This window comes from Hypanus sabinus, chromosome 18 (assembly GCF_030144855.1).
Source record: "Hypanus sabinus isolate sHypSab1 chromosome 18, sHypSab1.hap1, whole genome shotgun sequence".
In the NCBI taxonomy this organism is placed as follows: domain Eukaryota; kingdom Metazoa; phylum Chordata; class Chondrichthyes; order Myliobatiformes; family Dasyatidae; genus Hypanus; species Hypanus sabinus.
This window is the reverse complement of record NC_082723.1, coordinates 68,152,599-68,170,461: the sequence shown is the minus strand read 5'-3', so window position 1 is coordinate 68,170,461 and position 17,863 is coordinate 68,152,599. Positions and strand designations below refer to the sequence as shown.

The window sequence follows — 17,863 nt, the reverse complement described above, 5'->3', positions numbered from 1 at the left end:
ATAGGATAATCTTTTCTGTTATTCACATTTTAACATTCGGAGGTTAATGAACATTGTATACACTACTTCATCTAATACTTCAGAATGTGTTATTTTGCTTGATGCTGAGAGGGCGTTTGATAGACTTGAATGGGAATATTTATTTAATATACTCGAGAAATTATTTCAGTTCAAAATTTATATCATGGATTAAATAGTTATATCATACACCCTTGGCTGCCGTATTTACCAATAATCAGAGATCCCCTTTTCTTTAGGCTTTTTTGAGGTACTAGACAGGGCTGTCCTTTAAGTCCTTTATTATTTGGTATTGCCCTGGAGCCCTTGGCAATTGCTATTCGTGATTCACCTAATATATTTGGGAACGGGACGCATAAAATATCATTACATGCAGATGACCTGTTATTATATATTTCTAACCCAGAGAAATCCATTCCTACAGTAATAACTCTACTTGCTTAGTTCAGTAGTTTTTCTGGGTATAAATTGAATCTTGATAAGAGTGTGCTTTTCCAATTAAATATGCAAATCCCTATTTATAGACAATCACCATTTAGATTGGTTACTGATTATTTTACTTATTTGGGGGTTAAAATTACTAAGAAGTGTAAGAATATATTTAAAGTTAATTTTTACCTTTAATTAATCACGTTAAACAACTGTTTACTAAATGGTCCCCACTGTCCTTATCTTTGATTGGTAGAATTAATGCTATTAAGATATTTATTTTACCTAAATTTCTGTATTTACTTCAGGCAGTATCAATTTTCATTCCTAAATCTTTTTTTGATACTATTGATTCTAAAATTTCTTCATATATATGGCAATATAAAAATCCCAGGTTAAGTAAGAAATATTTACAGAACTAAAAAAAGGAAGGCTGTTTGGCTTTGCCGAATCTTAGATTTTATTATTGGGCAATTAATATTTGAAATTTAACGTTTTGGACACAAGAGTTGGATGAAATTCAATCTCCACGATGGATGAACCTCGAGCAGGAGTCTGTACAGGGGTTTTCATTGGCTTCTATTCTAGGAGCTGTGCTTCCCTTTGTATTTACTAAACTGAATAAACAAATGATAAATCCAATAGTTAAACATACAATATGAATATGGCTTGAATTTCATAAATTTTTTGGATTGAATAAACTTATCCAGTCCAGCTCTATTATATCTAACATTTTTTTCCAACTGTCTAGAATTGATCAAGCCTTTTTGCTGTGAAAACAAAAGGAATGACATGTTTTCGTGATTTACTTATGGATGATTGTTTTACGTCTTTTGAACAGTTGTCTAATAAATATAATTTGCCTAGATAACATTTTTTCAGATATTTACAGATTAGAAACATTCTGAATGCCATTTTACCTACCTTTCCGATATTATATCCAATCGAAGTTTAGGTTTAAACCCCTTTCAGAAGAGTTTAATAGTAATTATTTATGATTTGATTACGAAAATATGTCTAGGTACTTCTGATAAAATTAAGAATGAGTGGGAAAGAAAACTTCAAATATCATCTACACAGAAATGGAAGAAAATTCTTAAACTAGTTAATACTTCTTCACTGTGTGCCAGACATGCTTTGATACAATTTAAGGTGGTTCATAGGGCTCATATGTCCAAGGATGTTAGCATGTTTTTGCCGTCATATAAACCCTGTTTGTGATAGATGTAATTCTGAAGTAGCTTCTTTTTTTTTTGAAAACTTTTTTTATTGCATTTTTAAGTAGTTACAAAGTAAAATATGAAAAAAAATGTATATAACCCTTCCCCCCTAACTGCCCTATAGAAAAAAAAAGAGAAAGAAAGAAAAAAAAAGTGCCTGGTTGTTGGAAGATCTCCACATGCTCCATGGAATTCGTAATAACTTTAATATGTATATTTATTTCTTTCCCCAAATAACCAATTGTTTCATCTTCAGAGCATCTATATATTTCATCCTGTCTTTTGTAAATAAGGGTTCCAAATTTTCAGAAATGTTTCATATTTATCTCTTAAATTATAAGTAATTTTCTCTAATGGAATACAGCCATAGATTTCTTTCTTCCAAGAGTCTATACTTAAATATGTATCCGATTTCCAAGTAACTGCAATAGCTTTTTTGGCTACTGCCAGTGCAATTTTTATAAATTCTTTCTGATATTTATTTAGTTTGAGTTTCGGTTTTATCCCTTCAATATCACCTCGTAAGAGTAATATTGGATTATGAGGAAATTGTGTTCCTGTAATTTGTTCCAGTAAAAGTCTTAAATTTGTCCTAAAAGGTTGAATTTTAGAGCAAGACCATGTCGAATGTAAAAAAGTACCAGTTTCCTGGTTACATCGGAAACACTGATCCGATAAATTTGGATTTAATTTATTTATTTTTTGTGGTGTAATATATAATTGATGTAGAAAATTATACTGCACTAATCTTAACCGAACATTTATTGTATTTGTCATACTATCAAGACATAGTCTTGACCAATTTGTTTCTTCAATTTTAATATTCAAATCACTTTCCAGAAGTAGCTTCTTTGACACATATATTCTGGTTGTGCCCTCTGTTAGGAAAATATTGGTAAGATATTTTTGACATTATTTCAGTAGTTTTGCGTGTTGATTTACAACCTCATCCTATTACCACAATATTTGGACTACCAGTGATAAGACAGTAATATCCTCATCAGCATGTCGTTTAATTGCTTTTGTGACATTATTTAAATGAAAAGATTCTAACCCACCTACCATATTTCAATGGTTTTCCCACACGATTGCATGTCTAAATTTGGAAAAAATTAGGAGCAATACTATGGTTAAATTTGAAGAAACTTGGAAGCCATTTATTCAATATTTTCATATGATGTAAGCTGACCTTTTCTGAATCCTTTTTTCAGTAATTTTTTTATGTATAGAGGAGTGGAGTTAACGACAAATTATAATTTTAACCGAAGAAATATGGCAACCCAATCTTCGTTTGCTTTTTTTTAGTTTAGTTTGTTTTAGTTTGGGGTTATTTTTTCTCTTTTTTTTATAATTATCTTTTTCATGGTTAATTACTAAGAGATTGGGAGGTTAGACTGTATTTGCTACTTGGAATATGTGTTAACCGTTATTAATGTATTCCCAATCTCTAAGTATCAGTATTAATATTGTTAATTGGAAATTTAATAAAAAGATTGAAAAAGAGAAAAGAACCCAGTTTAAGATCACCAGCATATGTTGTCCAACTTGTTTTTATGCAACAGTCATACATTGCAATACATAATAAAAAAACTAAATCACAGTAAGTATATACAACACTGTGCAAAAGTCTTAAATGCATAGAAGTAGCTAGGGTACCCAAGACTTCTGCACAGTTCTGTAGTAATTTTATGGATTGCAATGTACTTCTGCTGCAAAAATAAAATCATGCCATATGTGAGTGATGATAAACCTGATTCTGATATGGGTCTCTATTGTGGACTGAGAGTGGGAAGGGGGCAGGGAGAAGGAAGGGAGCAGGAAGCACCAGAGACATTCTGTTGTGATTAAAGGAACAATTGTTTGAAATCAAATGATCTTGCCTAATGTCTCAGAGCTGGGTGTGTCTGCATCCATACCACCCCCCACCCCCCCACCACCTATGGCACTCCTTCTCTGCCACCTGTCCCACACTCCTCCTGCAGAACTCCACCTTCACCAGTCCCAAAATCCTTCACTCCCACCAGATTTACAAACTCTCTCTCCGCTCTATGTCAGTACTATGCCAAAGTCTTAGGCATCCTAGCTATATATTTGTGCTGGAGGCTTTTGCACAGTACTATTTTATTACAGTTGGCCCTCCTTATCTGCGGGGGATTGGTTCCGGGACCCCCTGCGGATACCAAAATTCGTGGATGCTCAAGTCCCTTATTTAACATGTATCAGTGCGCTGGTCTTTAGGACCCAGTGGAACCCCGGACTTTACTTAACATGTCTCCGTGCAGTGCAGTTCTGAATCTGCAGTGTTTCTGTTCACGAAAATAATCACGATTGAAAATAAGGTGGAAGTAATAAAGTGATCAGAAAGAGGTGAAACGCCATCTATCACTGGAAAAGTGTGAGGCTACAGTTGGTCAATGATCACAGCAATTTTAATGGAGCATGTGAAAGGCCCTGCCCCGATGAAAGCTACAATTAAGCAACGTAGTGGTTAAATTATTAAAATACATATGTTTCTTAAGTATTTTATATGCATAGAAAGGTAAAATATGTACTATATACTAAGAAAAATGTTTGAATAACTGACGCTAAATAATACCGGATGTACCTGTTCCGACTTCAAATCCGACTTAAAGAAGGACTCAGGAACGGAACTCATTCATAACCCGGGAACTGCCTGTAGTTTTAAGTCATTTCTAGATTACTTATAATACCTAATACAATGTTAATGCTATGTAAATAGTTGTTATACTGTATTGTTTAGGGAATAATGACAAGAAGAAATAGTCTGTACATGCTCAAGCAATGAGTGCTGGACAGGGAACTTCTAGATTTTCCCGATCCACAGTTGGCTGAATTCGCGCATAAGAAGGGCCAACTGTGTGTGTGTGTGTGTAATACATTTATTACTGTGTAAAAGCCTCCAGCTTTTAAAAATATTTTTTAAAAAAATTTAAAAAGTTAAATTAAATAACTAGTACAAAAAGAGAAAACAAAAGTAGTGAGGTAGTGTTCATCTCACTTTCTCGATATTTATTGCTTATTTATTATTATTATTTTAAATAATTTTTTGTACTTGTACAGTTTGTTGTCTTTTGTACATCGGTTCTTTGTCCATATTGGTTGTGTGTGAATTTTCATTGATTCTGTTGTGTTTTTCTGTATTTACTGTGAATGCCCGCAAGAAAATGAATCTCAGAGTTGTATATAGTGACATGTATGTACTTTGATAATAAATTTACTTTGGATTTCGAACTTTTTGAACTTTGAAAACATATTGTCAAGTTTTTTTGTTGATAAGTTACTATACATTGAATATTCAACATATAACACAAGATGAATCCTTAAGGTTATTGTGGGGGAGGGGTTGGGGGTGGTAATAGGATGAGTTCCCAATAGCTATTAAATGCTCCCAATGCTGTACATCACCAAATAGCCTCTGACAACCAAGTTCAGTTCCTGGCCTTCACGTGTGGCTTAGCTACTAAGCCAGGTGGAACTGTTTCTACTGTCAGAAGAAGGGGCAAATGCAGCTTACTGGGGCCTTAAAACCAGTCACTCCGGGCAGCTGGGGCTCATCAGCCATGGTTGGCAGTACACCTAGAAGGGAAAGTCTGATCTCAAACGTCTGCTACCTTGTAGCTATACTCACAAATGGGGATTGCTTCAGGACTAAATCCAGAGGGGAAAATTCAGAGCTGTCCTGTGTTGAGTTGAACTCTGATGGGAAATTCCTGCAATGCCGCTGATGTCAAACTGTACCAGTCTCTGCTGTTCCTTTTGAGTTCATCAGATGTGCGGAGAGGGGGAGCTCGCTACACGGGCAACAGTTTGCTCTCCATATCATACTGCCTTGGCTTGTGTATCTAGACAGACAGGATGCAACATCCAAGGCTGACCCTGACCTACAGGCCATACCAACACAAGATATTTACGACAAACCATCCAAACTTGAACCTAATTTCTTCAATTACACTCAAATGGAGAAATTACTGATCAATTACAATAAAGTTTGTGTTTTAAAATTATGTTAATACATGCAGGAAAATATACCAGGCCATAATGTTACTAGCAAATTATCATCTCAAAAACATTACATATGTCTGCAGGATCTAAAACTCTAGTGTAATCTGGATTGTGATATTTTAATGTTTGATAAAACTCAGGAGCAAAATATCCACAATACCTAAATGCTCCTGAGCGATAATGGAATTGAAGACTGGTTGGAAACTGCTGTTTTTTTTTCAGTTTTTGATTATGTATTTATTTACTTTGCCATGTTGGTTTGCATCCACAGGACAATATGTCCTATATATGCGATTGTTTGTATAAACACTAACCTTCTTCTCTTTTGCGATACGTTCAGCTCGAAGTGAGGCAACCTGGATTGGTGGCAGAGGCTTGTCATAGCTGATTCCACTGAAAGAGTGAATGAATACGATATTACATATGCTCTCCAACATTCTGTTTTCCGCAGAATATAATCAAGTGGAACATCAAGCAAAGAAGTGGGTCATTTGGTTGAACCAATCCACCCCAATGTTATGCTCCAAACATTATCATAAGACCATACAGTATAGGAGCAGAATTAGACCATTTGGCCCATTTAATCATGGCTGATCCATTTTCCGTCTCAGCCCCAATCTACTGTCTTCTCCCATTAACCCTTCACGGCCAGACTAATCAAGAACCTATCAATCTCTGCCTTAAATATATTCAATGACTTGGTCTCTATATCCGCTTGTGCAACGAGTTCCATAGATTCATCACTCTCATCTCCGTTCTTAGTAGATGTCCCCGAGGCTGTGTCCTCTGGTCTTAAGACTCCCCCCACCACAGGAAACATTCTCTCCATGTCCACTTGTACTGAGGCCTTTCACCATTCCATAGCTATCGATGGGATCCCCTCATTTTTCTGAATTCTAATGAATACAGGCCCAGAGCCACCAAATGCTCCTCATATGATTTCCCATATTTTCTCACCCAAATCTATCACTGTAAATCTTGTATTGCTCTCTTCTTCACACATTCAGTCCACTTGATTTTAAGTGCCTGTCTAGTCTTTGGCCTGACTGCTACCTACAGTAATAAGTTGCACCCTTTCACCTTGCTCTGCAGAAAGAAATTACTCCTGAATTCAATGTTTGATTTTTAATCTTAGATTTATAGCCGCCAGCTTTGTTTTAGAGATTTGTTTTTAAAGAATTTTATTCAAGAGAAAATGATTCCTCTATTCAAGCCATTCCAGGGGATTGAACCTCTCAGCTGTGTCATATTAAACAGAACTCAAAGCTTAACGACAAAGAAAAATTGAAGAAGCATCCAAACCTCTCGGCCAACACAGATGCATGCTTTGGATTCTTCTGGAATGGATTCATTCCCAACCTAGAAATGAATCAGAATCAGGTTTAAGATCACTGAAGTACATTATGAAATTTGTTGTCTTTGCAGCAGTAGTACAAAGCAATACATAATAATAGAGAAAACCATGAATTGGAGTTAATATATACAATTAGTAGCAATGAGAAGAGGGCATGACCTGGGTGATGGGGGTCCTTAATGATGGATGCCACCTTTTTGAGGCATCATTCCTTGAAGATGTTCTAGATGCTAAGGAAGCTAAAGTCCATGATGGAGCTGACTGAGTTTACAACACTCTATATCTTATTTCCAACCTGTGCAGCAGCCAGCCCCCCCCCCCCCATCCATAACAGACGGTGACGCAACCAGTTAGAATGCTCTCCATGGTACATCTGTAGAAAAATGCAAGTGCTTTAAGTGACATACCAAATCTCCTCAAACTCTAAATGAAATATACTGCTGTTGTGCTTTATTTGTAGTTGCAACAACATGTTAGGCCCATAATAGATCCTCAGAAATATTGACACCCAAGGACTTGAAAATGCTCACTCTTAAAACCACTAAAAATTACAAGGCTCATACAAACAGCACAATGAGCAAAGTTGAGTGTGAGATTAAGTACAAGTGTTCTCACATATTTAAGTTTCTGTACATTATTACATAATAATCATCCCATCGTTAGATAATAAAATCTGTGGACATAAAAGACAGTGTTAATGTATCTTCCTATGCACACCGATTCAACCACAGTTCTATTAAAATCTGTAGACAGAAGAAGCTACTGTGAGTGAGGTGGCTGAGGTTTTGGGCCTGCTCTGGCTGCTCTGGGCTTCGTGTCTGAAGGCTTACTAAATGCTATTTGCTTTCTTTTATTGTTTGCACAATTTGTTTCTTTCCCCCTCCTCTCTGCACATTTGCATGTTTGACAGTTTTTTTATGGGTTCTTTTGGGTTGCTTGTTTTGTGGCTGCCTGCAAGGAGAAGGAACTCAAGGTTGTATACTACATAATACTTTGATAATAAATGTACTATGAAATGTGAATTTTCTTCTATGCACACTGCTTCAATGATAAACCTAACCAAATTTTTAGCTGGAGAAACTCAGGTGGTCAGGCAGCTTCTATGAAAGAGAGTACAGTCAACACTTTGGGCCAATACCATTCAACAGGACTGGAGAAAAAAACCTACTAACCAGTATGTCTTTGGACTGTGGAAGGAAACCCATGCATTCCATAGGGAGGGCATACGGATTCCTTACACAGGATGCCAAGATTGAACTCCAAACTCTGATGCCCCAACCAGTTGCCTGTTATCCATAAGACCATAAGATACAGGAATGGAATTAGGCCATTCAGCCCATTGAGTCTGCTCTGCCATTTCATCTTGGTTGATCTACTTTCCCTCTTAGCTACAATCTCCTATCTTTTCCCTGTATCCCTTCATGCCCTGACTGATCAAGAATCTATCAATTTCAGTCTTAAATAGACCCAATGACTTGGCTTCCACAGCTGCCTATGGCAATGAGTTCCACAGATTCACCACCCTCCAGCTAAAGAAATTCTTCCTCATCTCTGTTTTAAATGAATGTCCTTCTACTCTGAGGCTGTGCCCTCTGGTCTCAAGATCCTCCCACCACAGGCAACATCCTCTCCATATCCACTCTATCAAAGGCCTTTTGATATTCGAAAGGTTTCAAAGAGACCCTCTCCTCATTCTTCTGAATTTCTGTAAGTAGAAGGTTACAGCCATCAAATGCTTCTCTTATGACAAGTTTTTCAATCCTGGAATCATTGTCAGTTTTGAGTTGGTCTGCTGCTGACTCAACTTTGAAATGAATTGATCACAATAACTAAAGATCACTAGATCATGTGACTAGGGTGAAAGAGGATGATTTAGGGGACTTTTTCTTGTCTGGGAACTCTTGCATTCAAAATACGTGGTAGGATACTTACATCGGTTTGATTGGCGGACTTCTTTTCCCAGCTATAAGCTTTACAAGTTCAAAGTGGCTTGTGAAGAGTTGTGTATGCATAACACTCTCATCCTGTGCATAGATTTGGCTGGTCCGCAACGGGCGACTATTCTTGTTCTTAAACAAAAACAAAATACAGAGGTCACTTTAGTTCTGTTTCACACTTTTTACAAGTGCATAAAGATCAAGCAACATGTTTAAAAAGGTAAATGTACCTTGTAAATGCTCTTAGTCTTTTTCTTTGGATTAGCATCATAGATCAACTGCAAATGAAGAAAAGAGTTAACATCTTTCCATTGCTCTGATACTCAGTACAATGAAAATAAAGTCTCTGATAAATATTGACATTGACAATGAGAAAGTACACATTCACCAGCACAATTGTTCATTCCTGTTTGAGATAAAAATACAACTGGTAAGATCTTGGCTAACAAGGGATATTGGTGACAGTATTAGATTCAAGGGAAAGCCAAACAAATTGGCCTGAAAGAGCAGCAAACCACAGGACTGGGTTTAATTTGAAATACAGTAAAAGGACCGAGGGATTAATTCAGGGGAAAAATGAGTATGGAATGAACTAATCAATAAAATTTTGCTAAATATTGAAAAGAAAAAGGGCACCACGGTAAAGTAGTGGTTAGCACAATGTTATTCAGAGTTCAGAGTTCAATTCTAACGTCCTTCTGTAAGAAAGTATGCACTTCTTCTGGGTGCTCTGGTTTCCTCCCATGGGCCCATTCTGTGCTGTATCTCCCAATAAAATAAATAAATGAATGAGAGTGTCCCAACAACAAAATGGGGGGGGGGGGAGGGGGCGGGCGAATTTCGAATACAAGAGAACAAGGAATTGAAACACTAAGAAATACAAGAGAGTGCAGTTACTGGAATCTGAAGCAAAAACCAAATAATCCGCTGGTGGAATTCAGTGGGTCAGAAGTTAAATGGACAGTTGACAATATACAAGCCTTCATCTGAACTGAGAGTGTAGAGAAAACACCACTTTGAAATGGGGTACGATTAGAGAGGGAAGGAAATCAAACATTCAGGTGTTTCATTAACATCACTAGGAAATCTAGAATCACAGAGAAGTACAGCACAGAAACAGGCTCCTCAGTCCCATCTAGTCCACACTGAAACAACTTAAAATGCCTACTCCCATCAACCTGCACCGGGACCATAGCCCTCCATACCCCTCCTGTCCATGTACCTATTCAAACTTCTCTTAAATGTTGAAATTGAGCTCACATGCACCATTTGCGCTGGCAGTTCATTCCACACTCTCATGACCCTCTGAGTGAAGAAGATTCCTCTCATGGTCCCCTTAAAATTCTCACCTTTCACCCTTAACCTTTGACCTCAAGTTATTGTCCCACTCAACCTCAGTGGGTAAAGCCTGCTGGCATTTACTCTTTATACCCCTCATAACTTTGTATACCTCTATCAAATCTCCTCTCAATCTTCTACATTCTAAGGGATAAAGTCCTAACTTATTCAATCTTTTGTTATAATTCAGGTCCTCCAGATGGGGAACATCCTTGTAAATTTCCTCTGTACAGTTTCAACCTTATTTACATCTTTCCTGTAGGCAGGTGATAAAAACTGCACACAATACTCCAAATTAGGCCTCACCAAACCCATCATATTTATCCATTTTGGGTAACCTGTGTTTTGGTCCTGGCTCAATGAGGTAGATGATAAAGACCCAAAGAATCTAACAAGTCAGTCACTCACAGAAAGCTGTAAAGCTGTAAAGAAGGTACCCTATTACCATCTCTATAGAGAAAAAAGGAACAGGCAATAAATCACAGTCCCAAGAATACTTGCAGAAATATCCATTATAAAAATACAAAATAGGAATACTCAGGAGGTCAAGCAGTATCTGCTGAGAGAAATAAACTGAAGATTTCAAGTTGATGGCCTTTCATTCAACCTGTTCTCTGAAGGTCTGTTAACATGAAACAGTAATTCCAAGGAAGACCCTTGATATTCTGTCAGGCAAACATGCCTGCTTCATAGAGTTCATGGGAAAAAACAATCAATTTACAGATTTCTTCAGCCATCAGGACAGCAGGTCTTGGCCAAGACTACAAACAACGGTTAAAGACCAGATACATAGGGTGGGTGTTTTTGGGGAATGAGAGGGGAAACTCCTTCAGCTTATAATTAAATAATAAGTGTTAAAAGTTAATTAGTTAAAAAAGTTAAAAATTAATTAATATTTTCTGATTCCCTTCATCTCCTTTTGAATGTTCTGCTCTAATTTTAGCAATGTACAGGTCAATAAATGAAAGTTAAAAATAAAATAAACTTTGTGTTTACTGACATTTTTTCCCCAAATAAATTCCAGAAGAGCTAATGACATTCCATGTCACAAAAATTTAGGTTGTGATTTATCAATTCAGTATGGGTGAAATTCCATTACCCAAATAGCCATTAACAAAGAAGTGACCTGTACAGTATAATCTGATAAATATACCTAAATGAACTCCTATATTTAAAAAGCTCAGCTGAATAGTTCATAATTTTTTTTAAAATTTGAGGAATTTATACATGTGTATGGCTGAATGACAATTTAACTTGAATTTAAAGGTCAACCATCTACTGTTTTGCTCAACCTGAGTACAGATATCTGTTAATCACAATCTTGCTTGATACTTAAATTGCGGTCTCTGCAGCTCAAGTATTAAATGAAACAGTGGGATTGCTGTATTCACACTTTAAACAAATTTCAAGCTTGATACTTAAATTGCGGTCTCTGCAGCTCAAGTATTAAATGAAACAGTGGGATTGCTGTATTCACACTTTAAACAAATTTCAACTCACATGCCGGTGATAATAAACCTGATTCTGATTAAATATGTGTGCTGAGGGTCTTCACTGTGTATTTGCCTCAGTGCTCTCCAAATAAATTTCTTTTGTACACCTTGCTCGCTGTTGCAGTTTGTTCCTCACAGTCAGAATTTCTTTCTCCAGCTCCTCCTCTCGTGGCACTTCACCGCTCTGTGAGTACACTTCAAATGTGTGTGCGGAGGGGCTTTGCTGCGCACTTGCTCTTCAAATGATGCAGTTCTGCTCAGTGCTTCATTTCCATTGTACATTTTCCTCGCTGTGGCTGCTTGGGCCTGCAGTATTTGAAATCCATTCTCCATTTTCCTCCTCTCAAAGCACCTCGCTGCTCTGCGAGTCGCTCAGAAGCACTGCTGCCCACCATACTGCTCTACAGTAACTGGAATGACAGCACCTTCAGCACTTGCACTACTTGCTGCAGGTCAGCACTGACTGCTGAAGTTGGGGTACCGCTGGAGGCAGCAGGTTAGAGAATAACTTGCTCTTGAATGAAGAAACAAAACTAAACACACACCAAAACTGAATAAAGAGTCACATTTTGGTGTCTCAGGCAGAGCAAGTGAAAAATCAGTAAACAGCAGAAGCTGAAAGTTTGAAATCCAACAGAAAATGCTCAGAATCAAAATGAACTGCAGGAAGTTGTAAACTCAGTCATCTTTCATCATGGGCACCATTCTCCCCAACATCAAAGATACCTTCAAAAGGTGATGCCCCAAAAGGCTACACCCACCATGCCCTCTTCTCATGGCTACTATCAAGGAAGAGGTACAGGAGCCTGAAGGGACACACTCAATGATTTAGGAACAACTTCTTCCCCTCTGCTATCAGAATTCTGAATGGACATTAAACCCACGAACACTTCTAAAATCTGTACAGTATACAACTCCTAATGCAATTTACAGTTATGTATTGAATGTACTGTTGCTACATACCAAATTTCACAACATATGCCAGAGGTATTAATCCTGATTGATTCTGAGAATGCAACAGGGCAAGTCGCATTATACCTGAAATGTTGATGCTGTTTCCCTTTCCACAGATGCAGCCTTGAATCAACCAGCAAATGTTTCAGCATGGGCTAGATGGGCTGAAGGGCCTGTTTCTGTATTGTATCTTTCTATGACTGATCCTGAACAGTATAGTTTTAGCAACACTGATGACACTGATCAACTTGCACTAAAATGGTCCTTTTTTGTTCTAATTGTGGTCCTTGTTGTAACAAAAAGACATTTTATGTTTAATTTGTTTTTCTTGTGAGCACTGCTTACTTGATGTTATGTTCCTATGATCCTGCAACAAGCAAATTTTTTCATTCTACCTGTCTTTGTGGATTTGTTCTTGATGAGGAACAATCTGTTAAGTGGAGCAGAAGCCAAGACCAGGCTAACCATCATCTTACTGAATGTCAAACTCAAAGGGCCACAGAGTCACAGAAACGGGCTATCAAGTCCATGCAGCACTGTTATTCTGCCTAGTCCCATTGGTCTCCATTTGGACCATTGCCCTCCATATCCCTTCCCATCCATATACTTATCCAAACTTCTCTTAAATGGTCCAATTGAACCACATCCACCACTTCCTCTGGCAGTTGGTCCCACACTCTTACCACCCTCTGTGTAAAGAAGATTCCCCTCATGTTCCCCTTAAATATTTCATTTTTTACCCTTAACCCATGACCTGTAGTTGTAGTCCCACACAATCTCAGTGGAAAAAGCCTGCTTGCATTTACCCTATCTACACCCCTCATAATTTTGTATAAGACCATAAGACATAGGAGCAGAATTAAGCTAGTCGGCTCCTTGAATCTGCACCACCATTTGATCATGGTTGAACCATTTCCCTCTCAACCCCATTCTCCTACCTTCTCCCCATAATCTTTCACACCCTGACTAATCAAGAATCTATCAACTGCCTCCTTAAATACATTCAAAGCCCTGGCCTCCACAGAGGAGGTATACCTCTATCAGTTTGTTTATTATGTGTCGTGTTTTATGATGTGCCATCATTCCACAACCATGATTGCTCTTGGCAAGTTTACAGAGTGGTTTGCCATTGCCTTTTTCTGATGTCAGTGGTTAGATAACGAGGATTTGTGATATGCCTCTATCAAATCTTCCCTCATTCTCCCTTGCTCCAGGGAAGAAGTCCTAACATATTCAACCTTTCCCTATAACTCAAAGTTCAAAGTAAATTTTATTATCAAAGTACATACATGTCACCATATACTATCCTGAGATTCATTTTCTTTATTTCCAACAACATCCTTGTAAATTTTCTCTGTACTTTCAGGCTTATTGATATCTTCCCTGTAGGTAGGTGACCAGAACTGGCCAACTCCAACTCTCTTGCATCATGCGAATGGTTGGCAGAGGAACTGAGGGTTGCTTTCTGTGCCATTTATGTCCAGGTCCCTGCATCTCATTACTCATTTGGGTGGAGGCAACATGAAGAGACGGCCTTTGTAGGTGATCAACAGCTGGTTTCAGATGCTGGCACTGAAGCAGTGGACTTCCAAACATTGGGGAGCCAAACCATTAAATTAAGCCAACCAGATGATCACTGACCACAGCACTGTGTGTCCAGTTTAGGCCGTGCACACTGAGGAGGATGCCCAGGCTATAAGAGAGACCTCTGTTGGTGAACATCAACATCTGCCACTGCACCTAGATTCCCAGTCCAAGGCATCCCAACTGTCGTGGAAATGTAGCCAAATTATTAATCAGTGGTCAGCTGCATCAAACATTTTGCTGGCAGCTTGAAACTGTCCAGATTTGCCTCATTTCATCAGCATTATACAACTTCCATGGAACTGTAGACTCTGGAGTCATAGCAGTCACAGCACTAGCAATGGCATGAGATCTTCAACTCAAGCTGCCTCTGCCCCTCCCCAACCTCATTTATTTATTTAGAGCATGGGTTCCCAAGTCGGGATCCACTGACACCTCAGTTAATGGTAGGGGACTATGGCATAAAATAGGCTGGGAACCCCTGATTTAGAGATCTAGCGTGGAACAGGCCCTTCTGGACCAACAAGCTGTACTGTCCAGCAACTCAGCAATTTAAAGGTAGCCTATTCGCAATTTACAATGACCAATTAACCTACTAATGCCTTTGGACATGGGAGGTCATGAAAGCACCCGGAGGAAACCCACACACTCACAGGCAGGCACATACAGACTCCTTACAGATGATGTTGGAACTGAACTCCAAATTCCTATGCCCCAAACTACAAAGGCATCATGCTAAGCGCTATACTACTCAGGACCCCTATTTAACTTTAATAATAAATTCCTAACTCCCACATGAATGGTTTTATTGCCTTAGTTCTGACAATTCTCAGTATCCAGTTTTCTCTTTTAAATAATTTCATGCTCCAAGCTTCAAAAGGCAGTATGGGAACCAGTAAACTGAAAACGGTCCTTTCAGATCGACCTGGAGGATAAATAGCGCAAATGTAAAAAGCATTCTATTAGAATCTCCAGCTATGAAATGTTGTTTACCTTTCCTTCTTCTCGTGGTATTATGACATTCTCGTATCGGTTGCGACATTGTTTGGGTGATCGGTATATGCGGCTGCAGGAATTAACAACATCACTGACCAGGTCCCAATTTGGTGTATGCGCTGGTGAGATGATAGCCAGGTTTAAAGGTAACTCCAGCAACTGCTTCACAGCCTATCAGCAAGAAAAAAAGAACACAGGAACAAAGCTTCCATTAGACACAAATCTATGAAATATTTAACATATTCAAAGATTCAAAGTACATTTATTATGAAAGTGTGTATGCAATACACAACCCTGAAATTTGTCTTCCTCACAGACAGCCACAAAACAAAGAAACATCATGGAACCCGTTCAAAGAAAAACATCAAACATGCAGCATTCAAAAAACGCGAACAAATCACTCAAAAAACCACAGAATATAAAACAACTACAGAGTTATTGAAGCAGTCTAGAAATATTCAGTTAAGCTCAGTTCAATTTAGCACCGTGTCGTTCGTTGACTACAGGTAAATCACACCAAAATATGGACTTTAAAAAAAAGAGTAACCAGAAATCTGCTGGTACATCTGACATTTAAATATCAATCTCTCCGTGATGTTATCTGGAAAAGCCACAAGTGGAGTGACTACAACACAGTACTGTGCAAAAGTCTTAGGCACATATATACAGCTGGGGTGCCCAAAACTTTTGCATAGAACTGTAGTAATTTTATGTATTGCACTGCACTGCTGCTGCAAAGAAAACAAATTTCATGATATATGTGAATTATGATAAACCCAATTCTAATATGGGTCTCTATTGTGAACTGAGAATGGAAAGGGGGCAGGGAGAGGGAGATCATAGTTGGAAAGTGGGGAAGGGAGAGGGGAGGGAGCAGGAAGCACCAGAATGGCGTTCCGTAATGACCAATAAAACTAAATGTTTGGAATCAAATGTCGATGCTGGTGTCTCAGGGCTGGGTGTGTCTGCATCCGTGCCACCTTTCTGACTCTCAGACTCCTTCTCTGCCACCCGTCCCACACCCCTCCCATGGCACTCCACCCTCACCATTCCCAACATCCTTTACTCCCACCAGATTTACAAACACGCTCTCCGCTCCACGTTGACAAATGCAGTACTGTGCATTTGGGCACCCTAGTGCCTAAAAAAGTATTCAGCCCCTTGGAAGGCTTCATGTGTATTGTTTTTCAACATTGAATCTAAAATTACAAATACAAAACACAAAATAATTGATTGCTTAAGTATTCACTACTTTCCAGTCAGTATTTAGTAGATGGACCTTTGGTAGCAATTACAACCTTGAGTCTCCATAGATAGGTCTCTATCAGCTTTGCAAATCTGAACACTGAAATTTTTTTTAACCTTTCTCCCTTTACAAAACCACTCAACCTCTGTCAGATTGCATGGGGATTGTGAGTAAATCTTTACAAAACCACTCAAGCTCTGTCAGATTGCATGGGGATTGTGAGTGTGTGGTGAACTACATATACCTGTCTGGACACACCCCCTGCTGACTGCTCCTGTGGCTCCTCCCACAGACCCCTGTATAAAGGCGATTGAGGCCTGAGCCCGGCCTCTCAGTCTCCAGGATGTAGTATGGTGGTCACTCACTGCTTGTTCCTTCTTCCAGTCAATAAAAGCCAATATCTCACCTTTACGTCTCAGAGTGAGTTATTGATGGTGCATCAGAGTGAACAGCCCTTTTCAAGTCCAACCACAAATCCTCAATTGGATTGAGGTCTTGACTCTTGACTTGGCCACTCCAATATATTAACTGTATTGTTTTTAAGTCATTCCTGCGTAGCTTTGGCTTTATGCTTGGGATCACTGTCTTGCTGGAAAACAAATCTTCTCCCAAGTTGCAGTTCTCTTGCAGACTGCCTCAGGTTTTCCTCCAGAATTTCACTGTATTTTGCTGCATTCATTTAACTCTCTACCTTCACAAGCCTTCAAGGGCCTGCTGCAGTGAAACATCCCCACAGCATGATGCAGTCACCATCATACTTCACGGTAGGGACGGTGTGTTTTTGATGCTGTGCAGTGTTTGTCTTACGCCAAACATAGTGTTTAGTCTGATGGCCAAAAAGCTCTATTTTGGTCTCAGACCACAGAATCTTCTAGCTGACTTCAGAATCTCCCGCATGCCTTTTGGCAAACTCTAGCCAAGATTTCATGGGAGTTTTTTTTTAAATAGTGGCTTTGTCACTCTCCCACTGAAGCATGTAACTCCTCCAGATTTGTCATAGGTCTCTTGGTCGCCTCTCTCACCAGTCCCCTTCTTGTACAGTCACTTAGCTTTTGAGGATGACCAGCTCTAGGTAGATCTGTGCCATATTCTTTGCATTTCATGATGATTGACTTAACTGTACTCCAAGGGATATTCAGTGACTTGGAAATTTTCTTGTATCCATCTCCTGACTTGAGTTTTTCAATAGCTTTTTCACAGAGTTGCTTGGAGTGTTTTTTAGTCTTCATGGTGTAGGTCTCCAAAAACAGATCTCCATTTAACTAATTATG

At 38.6% G+C, this 17,863-nt stretch overlaps 1 protein-coding gene across 13 annotated transcripts in view; it reads right to left on the bottom strand.

Moving 5' to 3' along the window:
• ep400 (E1A binding protein p400) overlaps window positions 1–17,863 on the bottom strand; it is a 217,800-nt gene that overhangs the window by 30,414 nt on the left and 169,523 nt on the right. For all 13 annotated transcript variants that reach the window (XM_059994609.1, XM_059994601.1, XM_059994605.1 and 10 more), the window contains 5 exons: window positions 15,344–15,517; window positions 9,212–9,259; window positions 8,977–9,113; window positions 6,993–7,049; window positions 6,005–6,083 (listed from right to left, as the gene is read on the bottom strand). In XM_059994609.1, the coding sequence (XP_059850592.1) occupies window positions 6,005–6,083; window positions 6,993–7,049; window positions 8,977–9,113; window positions 9,212–9,259; window positions 15,344–15,517 (495 nt within the window). The remainder of the gene's footprint in view (window positions 1–6,004; window positions 6,084–6,992; window positions 7,050–8,976; window positions 9,114–9,211; window positions 9,260–15,343; window positions 15,518–17,863) is intronic.